The sequence below is a fragment of the Centrocercus urophasianus genome, unplaced genomic scaffold, assembly GCF_019232065.1.
Source record: "Centrocercus urophasianus isolate 14NV4802_14NV808 unplaced genomic scaffold, USGS_Curo_1.0 seq_702, whole genome shotgun sequence".
In the NCBI taxonomy this organism is placed as follows: Eukaryota; Metazoa; Chordata; class Aves; order Galliformes; family Phasianidae; genus Centrocercus; species Centrocercus urophasianus.
This window is the reverse complement of record NW_024885314.1, coordinates 8,162-21,375: the sequence shown is the minus strand read 5'-3', so window position 1 is coordinate 21,375 and position 13,214 is coordinate 8,162. Positions and strand designations below refer to the sequence as shown.

The window sequence follows — 13,214 nt, the reverse complement described above, 5'->3', positions numbered from 1 at the left end:
TGGCTCCTCTTTGGAGGACTCATCGTCCTTCTCTCCGGCTGCTGGCACGGCGTCCTTGCTGGAGTGCTTCACTGCAATTTGGAATTTCCGGCCTGTAGATTCTTTCTTCTTAATGAGAGTGGTGACAACAGTTGTCAACTGCTCCAAGGGCAGCTTCCCGTCACGGTACAACTCCAGGAGCTCCTGCCTTTTGTCCTCAGGGATGCAGTCGGAGGACAGCAGGTCCCACAAGGAGACTCGTCTCCCCTGGAGCTCATCCACTGCCATCTCAACTGTGGTGGACTTCAAGGCTTCCTCCCAGGTGCTGTCCTGCAGGTGAAGGCTGTTCTCTGCTTCTGTGGCAGCCATCTCTGCCCTCGGACCGCTCACGTGTGCTGACTGCTCCATCTTTGCTGCTTCTGCCTTGGCCACAATGGTGCTGACAACGGTTTTCACCTGCTCAAGGGTTAACTCTCCAGCCTGGTACAGCTCGAGCAGCTCCTTCCTGTTCTCTGCAGGGATGTACTTGGAGTGGAGCAGGTCCCACACAGAGACCTTGTGGCCGCGAAACTCTCCGACCTCCATGTCGACAACGGTGGATTTCAAGGCCGTTTCCCATGGCTCCTCTTTGGAGGACTCATCGTCCTTCTCTCCGGCTGCTGGCACGGCGTCCTTGCTGGAGTGCTTCACTGCAATTTGGAATTTCCGGCCTGTAGATTCTTTCTTCTTAATGAGAGTGGTGACCACAGTTATCACCTGCTCCAGGGTTAGCACCCTTCCACGGTACAGCTCCAGGAGCTCCTGCCTTTTGTCCTCAGGGATGCAGTTGGAGAAGAGCAGGTCCCACACAGAGAACTGACCGGCTGGGACGTCAATGGTGGTAGACTTCAAGGCGTTGTCTTGTGCTGAACAGCCATCCCCATTTTCCTCTGCCCTTGACGCTGCTTTTTGTGGATTCCCAGCATTCGCCGTGGGTCTGATATTCGCAGCTTCTGTTCCGTTGATGACGGTGCTGACAGCAGCAGCCACCTGTTCCGTGCTCAGTATCCCTGCCCTGTACAGCTCCAGCAGCTCCTGCCGCTTCTCCTGAGGGATGTATGTGGAAAAGAGCAGATCCAACAAGGAGACGTTTTGTCCCTGGAACTCACCGGCGGCGACATGGATGGTGGCAGACTTTAAAGACTTTCTCAACTGCTGCTCCTGGGAGCGCGCATCCTGCGCCGGCTGTGACTCTCCTATCTCACCGTCGGCTGTTGCTGCAGATGAGCCCAGGTCTCCGTTTCCCGTTTCCACCCCAGTGATGATGGCGGTGAGAATGATGATCATCTCCGGGACGGTCACCGTCCCTGCTTTGTATTTCCTCAGCAGCTCCTCTCTCTGGTGATCAGAGATGTAGCGAGAGAAGAGGAGCTCCCAGACGGTGACGCTGGAAGAGCCCTGGAAGAGCCCCACGCTGACGGTGGTGCGGGCAGCCTGCAGGGCTTTGCGGGCGTCCTTGTTGAGCTGGAAGAGCACGGATCCTTTGTCCATCACGTGCAGCATGAGCAGCCCCGTGTCGGGGTCGGGCACGCAGCGGCGCAGGAGCTGCGTGTAAGTGAGGTTCTCGTGCGTGTTGGGGTCGAAACAGCTTCTGGTTTGGTTCTTCGGGTTCAGGAGGAACTGGCACAACTCATGGTCAAAGTAGCCGCGCTGGTGGGCCGCCTCCACAGGCAGGCGGTCGCCGTTGGAGGGGTCGATGATGCCGCCGGTGGCGATCTGGGCCTCCAGCAGGCGGATGGCGTGTTCCTTCACGATGAATTCCTTCTGCATGGCCTGGAAGAGGGAGATCTTGTGTCCCGTGTACGGCTCCGTGTACCCGGTCACGGCTCCCTCTGCTGACAGCAGCTTCTCATAGAAATCCCTGCCGATGAGTCCCGCGCTCAGCGCCTCTTTCACTGACAGCTTTGCGTTGCTCACGGGGTCGGTGAGGAGCCCCGACGCAGCCTGTGCCTCCAGCAGCACCAGGGCTGTGCCCGGCGTCAGGAGCCCCCTGATCATGGCTTCATAGATGCTCAGCTTCTTGTTCTTCGCCTGGATGAAGACGCCAGCTATGAAGTTACTCCCATCCCCGCGCATCTCTGTGCGCCTGCTTGCAGTCGGGTTCATTGCCGTGTTGCTTGGCTTGTTGTTCTGAAGGGCTCCACTCATCTTCTGTCTCTGGGCAACAGTCCTGCTGCCGTGGAGCACCGCGTTTGTCTGGCGAGAGAGAAAGAAAAGACCTGGTGAGACACGGGTTCCTGAGCCGCTCTCACGGTGTGAGCAAAGAGAAGCCGTGTGGCAGCCCTAAGCCTGAAAGCAGGAAGCAGCACGGACAACCTGGCTTCTCTCAGAGTCCTCTGAGGAGCTGCTAGGCCTCCTGGACACCCGGGATCTTTGGCTTCTGAGAGCTTCCTCTCCTGTTTCCTGAGCGACGCCTCTGCTGCCTGCTTTGGGCACAGGGCACAAAGTGAGCACAGCCCCTGCTCACCTCTCTCTGGCTGCTGTGCTGCCCTGGGCTTGGCAGATTTAATCAGTGATCACCCCACCAGCAGAAGTCATCACAGAATCATAGCATGGCCTGGGTTGGAAGGGATGGCAAGGATCACGAAGCTCCAACCCCCCACCACAGGCAGGGCCACCAACCTTCACGTTTCACAGCAGCCCAGGCTGCCCAGGGCCCCATCCAACCTGGCCTTGAACACCTCCAGGGATGGACGGGGCATCACAGCCTCTCTGGTCAGAAGCCATGCCAAGAAGCAGTGCTGACATCCCAATGTTGCTGCCACTGGCCACCGTCCTGCTGCAGAGAGCTGCTGGCCGGCGCTGTGCCTCACCTGCCCTCGTCCCCTCGTCCTCGTCACACTGCCTGGCTTTGCACTGGTGGGCCGTGAGTGTGGGCTGTGGCCACGGCTCCGCTCAGTGCTGTACAGATCCTCCTGCCCCGTGGTCTCAACACAGGCCGTGGGATTGGTCCATGGGAATTGGGCAGATGGGTGCAGAGGGCTGTTGAGATCCAATGCAGCAGAGAGAATCTGAACTAGCGGAGACCATCTGTAAGGCCGAGGTTTGCTGGGGGTGAGGTGTGCCTGGGTTTCTGCTGGCTCTGAGGCCCCAGGGCTGGCGGAGCCCCATCTCGAGTCCCTTACGCTCTCCTCACCTCCTTAACCTGGTGCCACAGGCAATGCTCACACGGCTCTGTGGCCAGAACTGACTTTGAGGTGCACCTGGAGACGGTCTTGAGGGAGGGTTGGTGGCCTGTGCCCGTTACCACCCTGCGACCGTTCCAACCTGTTCCAGAGCCTGGGGATGAGGGCAGGGTCACTGGGAGGGCTGGTCTGGCTGTGTGCTCTCCCTGCAGCGTGGCAGGGATGCTCTGCAGATGTTTGGGGAAACAGCTGTAGGAAATATCTCCCGGCCCCTGGGGCTGTCAGGGGGACTGAGCGGTCTCCCTTTGTTTTCATCTGATTGTTATGGGAATGAAGATATATGCGTGTATAAGGCAGAGTCAGGGAGGGCTAAGAACAGAAAGCTGCTGGGGACGCTGCAGTGGGAGCTGTTTGCAGGGGGCTCTCCCCTTCACACGGGTGCTTTGCAATAAGCGTGACAGGTCACAGTCTTGCAGTGCCCTTCACGCAGAAATGCAGCCCCAACCCAGGTAGCTGCTGCGCTGTCGGAGCTGTGCAGGGTCAGAGCGAGGGCCCCTGCAGCCCAACTCTCCTTTCCATCCTGAGCTGGAAGTGGACAATGGGAAGGATGGGGAATGAGGTGACGTGTAACGTTTCCCTGCTTCCTGTGGCAGTCTCTGTTTTCGGCTCAGTGGATTTCGTGAGCTGAACACATTCGGGGTCTGTTTAGCGTTGCTGAAGGGATCTCTCCCAAGATCCCTCTCTTTCTCTTATGAAAGCTCCGCAAGCTTTCAGCATCCCCAGCATCATTTGGTGATAAGGCCATGGATCTCGTAAGCACGGCAACAACAAAACTCACATTTATCTGGGAACACCCATCTCCCATAAAGCTGCAGTGACTGACGTTAATGATAAGTTTAATTATCAAGGACACAGCTTAATTCCCTGATGTTTACCTAACTGGTCCAAAAGTCTCTGAGTCATTGCTTTCGATCCATTTACATATTGCATCGATGCTGGCGGAGGTTGATCACGGTGCCGGAACGCTGCATCCCTGCATCACCTGCCCTGGCTCCGGGCTCCCTGTGGCTGAGGGGCTGCAGCCCCCCCCCAGCCCCAGCCCCACGGAGCCTCTTCCCTGCAGCTGAATCCCCCTGGAGGTGCGGGGCCAGTTGTGCCACCTCAGCGCTGCAAAGCAGAGTCACTGTCACACCCCGGAGCAGGAGACACCTATGTAGGACACGGATGTCGTGTGAACACCCCACACGGGAGGACGTTGCCCAACGGCAGGCTATCATTAGCCGTCTCTAATCAGCGCTCCTGATGCTGGGGCTGGGTTGCAGACGCAGCTCCCGGGGCAGCGGCCGCCGTCCTTTTTGGCTGTCACAGCAGCTCCAGGCCCTGATGGAAGCGGTTTCCTGGCTGGGGTGAGCCGTGGCCCCTCGCCCTGCCTGCACCCTGGGCAGCGTGCGCATCGCTGCACCCCAGCCTGGTGCTCATGGCCCCACTGCCAGGCTCCCAGCTGAGACCTCAGCACAGCCCTCTGTCCTGTGGGCTCAGGAGGGTCCCGCAGCTCTGGCTGCTTCCCCCCAAATCCTGCTGTCCCGACATGAAGCGCATCGCGTAGAGCACCCGCTCCATCGGCCCCGGAGCCACTTCATCACTTCATCTCCTTTTAGCAAGGACTGTGCCGTACCCGGAGCCCTCCTGCTCACCCGATCCCATGGCTTCAGCTGCCCTCCAAATGGCAGCGGCAGAGGAGGGGACTCTGTAACCCTTGCAAACCCCTGGGGTCTGCACAGAGCGTGCAACTCTGGAGCTGTGCTGAGCTGTGCGGTGTCCCCGATGTGCCCAAAGCCAGAGCTGTGCCAGGCTGCCCAGTGGTCCCGGTACCCCCACCTCCCCAGATGGGTCGTGTCCTACCTGCTGGACACCGATCCGGAGCCGTTGCTCCCCACCGGGCTGCGTTCCTCCTCCTCCCACCGCCTCTCAGGCAGGACGAGCAGCCGAGGCCGGCTCCCCATTTAAATCCTCCGCTTCCCCGCCCCGGGGGCTGACACGCGGGCCCTGCCCCGTGCCACGAACCCAGCCAAAATACAGCCGGCCGCTGTGGCTCGGCAGCGCTGCAGCTGCCCCGAGAGCCGGCTGGGGGGCAGAGACCGATGCTGCGACGTGTGGGGGGCATCCCTGGCAGGAGGTGGAGCGAGTGATGGCCATGGAAGGCACCGAGGGCGCAGCGCTGCTTCTGGGCTCTGCTCCCACCATCTCTTGATGCATGATCCTGATATTCTGGAGGCCTCTATGGGTCTGAGCTCAGCTGGGGCAGGAGCTGCAGCCGCCTCCCGCAGCCCTCCCTGCTTCCCGTGGGGGACAGAGGTCCAGCCTGCCTCCCGGTGGGGCCGTGACCACGCAGGCACTTTTGACAGGCGGTCATTGGGGCTGAAGTTGCTCTGGGATGGACATCTCTCCCATGACAGAATGACAGAGCAGTGGAGGTCGGCAGGGACCCCAGCGGGGCAGCCCAGAACGGCTGCTCCCGGGCCAGGTCCAGGCAGCAGTTGAAGGTCTCCAAGCAGGACGCTCCGCAGCCTCTGTGAGCAGTGTCTCTGTTACCACTGTGCTCCTGGAGAGCAGGGCAGCCAGCACCGGCCTGGGGGCTCAGGGCACTCGCCGGGTCGCTGGCTGGCACAGGATGTGCAGGAGCAGGGAGCGAGGGGCTCCGCTGGATGCAGCTGAGGCTCTGCCCCGCGTTTGAGCCGCGTGCCGTCAACCCACAGCCGCAGCTCTGGTGAACGCAGCTCTCCTGGTGCTTTCTTTTAGCAGCAGTGTGGTTTGGGCTGGATTGCTGCGGCGCGTAACTGCACAGCTGTGCATGTGCTCAGAGGCTGGCGGTGCGCACACGTAAACCTCTGACCGCACCGCTGAGGTGTGCGACTCAAATGCGTGCGCGCATCCGATGGTGCGTGTGCGTGGATGTGCCTGTGTGAGGCTCTGTGTGCAGCTGCACGTGTGTGTGTGTGTGTGTGTGTGTGTGTGTGTCCATCCCCGTGTGGGTGCGTGTGAGGTGGTGCCCCACTCAGAGGCGTTCCCAGCCCCTGCCCTGCCCTCCCCGGGCTCTGCTGTGGGTGCACATTCCTCCTTGCCTGCGTGGGTGCTCGCCGGATGGACTGGATGAGCAGCACACAGAGCGTTTTCCCTCTGAGTCACCACGGAGGTTGGCTCTGCTGAGAGCACCTGGGCAGGAGGTCCCTTTGTGTAGGGGATGGATGCGCAGGACCCGGTTCTGCTGCCTTTCCTCCCTCCCCAGAAGCCCTTCCTTACCAGCTGCCGATGCCACGAGCCGATGCACCTCAGTGTAGGTTTGAAGGTTCAATATTTGGGCTGTGCTGCAGACAGAGCCTTGCTCAGGGCCGGGTCCTTGGCTGGAGTCGGGTACGAGGGCTGCAAAGGTGCCTGCGCCAGCAGGAGGATCCTCTCCATGCCCTGCTCCGAGCAGCACCAGCCCTGAGCACGAGCCTGGCCAAGGGCGGCAGCAGGCGGTGTGCCACTGCCCTGTGCTCTCCGTGCACTGACTGCAGCCACACACACTGCTCCCCCAAGTGCTCCCAGTGACTCCGGACCACCACCCACAGCCACCCAGCTCATTTGGGCCACCAGCTTGGATCCTGGACACTTGGCTCTGAATGCTGCAGTTGGCGGCTTCCCTCAGAGATGCATCACTTTGCACTCAGCAGAGCAGAGGCTGTGGTTTGTTTCACTGCAGCACAGCCCAGGCTCCCACTACGGCTGTGGAGAGCGGATCAGAGAGCAGAGCACGGCTGCTCCGACAGCACGCATCTCCTGCAGGGTGTGCAGGCCTGCCTGGGGCAGCCAGGTGCCCACACTGCACACAGGCACCACCTACAGTGAATCAGCCGTGAATCCCAGGAGCTGCATCCCTTGGAAACGATGGTGCCTCACCTGCGTCCTATTCCCTCGTTAGCAGAGAATTAGGTCGCTCTGTACTGATGAGGACTGAGCCTTTCATCCTGCTCCTTTCTCCTCAGCCAATTTCTGTGATGTGACATTGCCTTTTCTTTTTCAGCCCCTGGGCAGTTTGCTTTCTCCAGGGCCTTAAGGCACTCCCAGTGGCTGTTTGGAAGTGGCTGAGCTGGAGATCTACAGGCTATGCTGTGCCCATTCCCTCTCTGCTGCTCCTGGTGCTCCATGTTAGCCTTGAGGCTTAAGGGAGAGCTCCCATCCCATCCTAGGAGCAGCACCAGCCCCTCACCTTGGGATGCTGGCACAATGGGGCCGGCTCCTCGCTCCCTGCAGCTGCTCCTCCATCTGCACCACGTCCTGTGAGTATCTTGGAGGATGCTTTCCAGTCCACCACTGCTCCTTGGGGTTGGTGCAGAGGCAGTGGTGTGACTCATCTTGAGTGTGGATAATGATGGGACAAGGGGGAATGGCTTTAAAGTGAGACAGGGGAGGTTTGGGTTGGATACGAGGAGGAAGTTTTTGAGCCAGAGGGTGGTGAGGCACTGGCACAGGTTGCCCAAGGAGGCTGTGGATGCCCCATCCCTGCAGGCATTGGAGGCCAGGCTGGATGTGGCTCTGGGCAGCCTGGGCTGCTGGTTGGCGACCTGCACACAGCAGGGGTTGCAACCAGGTGAGCGCTGTGCTCCTGTGCAACCCAGGCCATGCTGGGGTTCTGTGATTCTACGATATGATCTCAGCAGCAGCCATGCTGTGTTTGTGGTGTGGCCCCTCTCAGTGGCAGACGTGGTGCTCTTGCTTTGGCAAGGGAGGATGGCATGAGGACAAAACCTGCAGCTGAGTTAGCAAGCAGTGTCCTTGCTGAGCAGCACTGATAGTTTCACCCGTTCTGTCCTTCTCTGCAAGGCAGCTGAATTGCCACTGCAAGCCGACACCACGCCTCGTGTACTTTGCACACCAGAGAGTTTGGGGTTGGGCTGCAGTTCCCGTTTTGGTTTACAACCAAAACAGAGTGACTTCACGTTTTGCTGTGCCAGGAGCTGGAAGGTTTGCGAGAATGCAGGTGACACCACGTCTGAAGGAGGAATGCTGGAGGAGAAGGCAGAGAAGCGCAGCATCACTGTCCAGCATCGCTCTGGGGTCAGAGCATGAGGCACTGGAGTGCCGTGCTGCCACGCAGCCGCATCCTGCCTCGTTTGGTTGTACTTATGGTAAGGAGTAAAAACAGTGAGGGTGCAGGGCACAGGGAGCTGCACAAAGCCCAGACACGGACACACGGGATGCTGTGCAGCGCAGCCCTGCAGCGCTGGGTGATGCAGCGGCCGGTCCTGCAGCTTCCAGGGCAGCCTGGAAGGGACGCACGGGCATCGCAGCCCGGTGGCATGGCCTCACCTGCCGGAAGCTGTGGGTGTCCTTGGCTGGAGCAGCTGCCAACCACATCAGAGACATGAGATTCTTCCTCAAGGATGCTTTGGCGATGTTTGATTTGGGAAAGGTCCCCTGCTGGAGGTGCTGACACGGCTCCCCTGCAGCCGCCCCGTGCAGCTCAGGATGGACGGCTGTGGGCTCAGAGCAGACGCAGAACCCCAGAACTGCAGGGGTTGGAGGGGATCTCTGGAGATCCTGCAGTCCAACCTGGCCCCGTTCTCCCGACCCCACCCTTCAGATATCGATCAGCGCTGATCGCATCCCTCTCAGCCTCCTCCAGGTGCACAGCCCCGGGGCTCTCAGCCTGTTCCCATCCGGAGGTGCTCCAGGCTCCCACCATCTCCGCACCCTCTGCTGGGTTCTCTCCAGCAGTTCCCAGTCTGCCCTGAACTGGGAGCCCAGCGCAGGGTTCTGGCAGTGACCCATCACGGCAGAGCAGAGGGGAGGAGAACCTCCGCGCCCTGCTGGCCGTGCTGTGTGCAAGGCACCTCAGGTCCCATCAGTCTTTTTGGCAATCAGGGCACGCTGCTGGCTCGTGGTCAGTCAGCCATTGGCCGCCAGGAGCCCCAGGTCCCTTCTAGCGCAGCTTCTTTCCGTCAGCTCGGCTCCAGCCTGCCCTGATGCCCTGCGCACTGCAGAAGGCGGCGCACGGTGGAGCTCTTGCGCCGGGATTCCCTGTAGCCGATGTGCCTGGAGCCGCTCGTACGGCGCAGCTCAGGGCCCGCGAGGACGCGTGAAGCTGCAGTGAGGGGTTTGGGGAACGTCCCCTCGGCTGCGGGTGCCCACATCGCTGCTGCTGCGCCTCGCACAGGGATCCAGGCAGGCGACGGAGTCCCCATCCCTGAGCGTGGAGACGCGGCGCTTGGGGACGCGATCACGGTGGGATGGGTTGGGGGTGGGGGATCTTGGACGTCTTCTCCGACCTTAACGATTGTGTGACCCTGCAGTGGGGTTGGGACCCCCTCCGGCCGAAGCCATTCTGTCCCCGTGGGTCCCTGCTGACAGCTCAGGATGTTTTGCAATTCTAAAGCTCTTTGGAACGCACGCTGAACCGGCCGAGCCCAGTACTTGAGGGATGGGCGCGAGCAGCAGCTATGGGCAAACAGAAGAGACAAAAATCCTTTTTATTCTGAGCGATTGCACAACTGGGAGCTCTGTGGGAACTGAACTCTGAGCATCTTTCAGCCAGCCGTGCTTCAGATCCGCGGCCGTGCAAAGAGCCCGGGGCTTCCTGCAGCCTTTCCAGCGAACTCTCTTATCTCCCGGCTTCCCATCGAGCCCTGGCATGAGAGTTTGCTCCGCAGCTCCAGCACAGCAGAGGGCACGCGTGCTCGTGGTGCATGATTACCCCTCGCGCTGCTGCTCTCCTCCCAGAGCAGTTGTCGCTGTGCCAGGAGCTGCTGGTGGCGCCCTGGGAAATCTGCACGGTGCTCCAGAACGTGGACCGGACTCACGTCTGCTCCTCTTTCAGCTTTGCAAGCGGCTGAACGAGCTGCCTGCTTTGCAGGCCCCCTGTTCTGCTCTTGTGTGATCCCGCCTGGAGCACTGCGTCCAGTTCTGGGGGTCCCAACACAAGTGGAACTGTTGGAGGGGGTGCAGAGGAGGGTCACAAAGATGATCGGAGGGCTGGAGAACTTCCCCTACTGGGATGGGCTGAGAGAGCTGGGGCTCTGCAGCCTGGGAAAAGCTTTGGAAAGAGCTTACAGCCCTTCCAGGACCTGAAGGAAAACTGGGGAGGGACTTTTATAAGGGCACGTAGTGACAGGACAGAATCACAGAATCACAAGGTTGGAAACGAGCTGCAAGCTCATCCAGTCCAACCCCCTCCCATTGCTATCAGTACCACCAGCACTAAACCACATCTCACAGCTCCTCATCCAGGCGCCTCTTGAACGCTGCCAGGGATGGTGACTCCACCACCTCCCTGTGCAGCCATTGCAGGGCCTGAGCACTGAGAGAAGAAGTTTCTCCTCATGTCCATCCTAAACCTCCTCTGCTACAACTTCTGGCCGTTTCCTCGGCTCCTGCTATTTGCCTGGGAGAAGAGGCCAGACCCACATAGAAACATCATGTAGTGTACGGGGCATTAAAGTGTTAAAGTGCCCCACAACAGAGGGATCTTCTGACAGGCCAGGAACAACAGACAGCTGCTCAATGTCGTCTGTGTCCACAGCAGCTATTCCAAAGGCCCATCGATACCCCTTGGGATCCTTGAAATGCCCCCTTCTGCGATAATCAATACCTAGAACACATGGAGCCCCTGGGCCCGTCACAATAGGGTGTTTCTGCCAGTCCTTACCAGTGAGGCTTATCTCAGCCTCCAACACAGTCAATTCTTGAGAGCCCCCGGTCACTCCAGAAATATGGATTGATTCTGTCCCTTGGTGACTCGAGGGCATCAGAGTGCAGTCAGTAATTCTATGTCTATGCATACAGCTGTGTGTGCGTGTGATGCATTTTGATCATTTTTTGTTTGTTTGTATATACGTATCTCTATTTTAAGCATGACGTAACGATGTAGAATAAGGGGTGGAATGTCATGGTTCCGTGTTTTTATGGTTTCAGTATTCCACATCCAAACACCATGCAGTGTACGGGGCATTAAAGTGTCCCTGCCCCAACCCCAGGTTCCCATCCCTGTACATGACAGCAGTCCCTGGATCTGGCCCTTCCAGGTGGGCCGCTCTCTGGCTGCCTTGCAGTGGTGCTGCAGGCGCTTTCCTGGCCGTTCCAAGCTGTTCAGGTTTGACTCGGCCCTGGGAACTCTCTCTCTCTCATCCTGTCTGATTTATTCATCTCAATTTCAATTAAATTGTATCTATTGTGTTATCTTGTATTCCGATATTACAGTAAAATAAGTTTTCCTCCATAGATTCTTGCCGCTGCTCTTTTCCTCCCTTCCTTCCTTCCCATTTTTGTGGGACTGGGGTGGGAGGGGAGGGCAGAGGCCTGCAGCCCCTGTCACGGACACACATTGATCTGGTCGGCTCTGTGACAACACCTCAACGTTTTGGGACGCGCCGTACCGCAAACACGCAGCTCTGCCGTCAGGAACCCCCAGCGCCAGAAGCCCGGTGCGATGGCCAAAAAGGCAGCGTGTGGTCACACATCTCCCATCCTGCTCCAAACGGGGCTTTTTAGGGCTCTTTGCCCCCAAAGCGTCACGTGGCAGGAAAGCGTGTGGCTGTCGCGTGTAATTATTCACATTAATTAGTTGTGTGCTCTCAGCTCAGGGTGGTGAGCAGGATCGCAGCGGTCCAAGTGGAGATGGTCGGGTCCCAACCCGTCCCCACCATGCCCGCTCATGCGATCATGTGTTCAGAGTCATTAAGGTTGAATAAGAGCTCCAAGATCACCAAGTCCCACCCCAAGCCGTCCCCAGCGCGCCGCTGTTCCTTCGTGCCACATCTGCTCACCCCTGGGACGCCCCCAGGGATGGGAGTCCCGCACGTCCCTGCTGCTCCGCTGAGGTTTGTGGCTGATCTCCGCATCTCACCTCCTGCCAGCTCTAAAGACAGCAGTGAAAACTCGCTTTTCCAGACCGTGTTAATTACGAACATCCACAAGCAATGCATCTGAGGCTTGTAAGTTTCCTTTTATTAAACAGGAGCGGAGTTATTCAGCTCAGTTATTCAGCCCAGCGCCGTGCGGCACGGCGGTCCCAGGGCCGTCTGCGATGTGGGAGCGTGCACAAGGGCTGCACCCGGAGGAGGACAGCTGAGGGAAACACAGGGGATTGCAGAGCTGAGAAATGAGGGAAGGAAGCAGCGGGGGCACGGCTCCCTCCTGCAGCTCCCTGCTGCTCGCTGCTCCCAGCACGGCCCCGGCCAGCAGTCCGGCACGGCACCCGCTGCTATCTCCAATCACCCGTGAGGATCTCATGGAAAAACTCTATGGAGGCTCTCTACAGAACAAGAGAACTGGAGGGAGGGGAAGCACACACGGTGAGGAGGATGCTATGAGAGTAAGTACCGAGTGATTGCAGCGCACGAAGCAGTGAGAGACCAACCAGCACTCGGCTGAGAGCAAGCGGCCCAGGGACCCCTTAGGAAGCAGGCTGGGGCAGTGAGAGCAAGCTCAGCAACCCCTCCAGGAGCAGCCAACGTAAGCAGGGTGCTGTGCCTGCATGTAAGCTTCGGATGTGCGAGCCTAAAACCGTGTCAGTGCCGTGGAGATCGGTGCAAACATGTTCAGTGCGTAAAGAACAGGCATGAGAAGGGAAACAGAAATTCCATTCTCACGTCAGCGAATACTGCAGCAGATTTTGTCCATATAAGAAGAAAGCATACAATATATTGCACATAAATGAGCGGAGATAAGCTGGGCTGATTCATGAATTCCAGGAAGGTAATAAAAGAAACAGGATTAGACGCTATAACGTAATGCATCACTGAGTCACTTCAAAACCATATTTCATGCGTGAGTACTGTGACAAAATGAAAGCGAAGAAGGAAATACTGAAAGAGCTCGAAGGAGAATAAGAAAAACAAGGCAAGTAGGTGAGAAAAGAAAGGGAGGCAAAAGTGCAAGAGGCAAAACAAGTTGGAACAGACTGAAAATTGTTCACCATGGAAATAACAGAGAAAAAAAAAAAGACAATAATTATAATTACTTAGCAAAAATCTTAAGGAAATACAGGCCCGTGTCCGGGTCGGGCACGCAGCGGCGCAGGAGCTGCATGTAGGT

The 13,214-nt window shown here is 58.5% G+C and overlaps 1 protein-coding gene across 1 annotated transcript in view; it reads right to left on the bottom strand.

Moving 5' to 3' along the window:
* EPPK1 (epiplakin 1) overlaps positions 1-13,214 on the bottom strand; it is a 20,249-nt gene that overhangs the window by 387 nt on the left and 6,648 nt on the right. Inside the window, exon 2 of the mRNA XM_042837469.1 lies at positions 49-2,043. Coding sequence (XP_042693403.1) covers positions 49-2,043 — 1,995 coding nt within the window. The remainder of the gene's footprint in view (positions 1-48; positions 2,044-13,214) is intronic.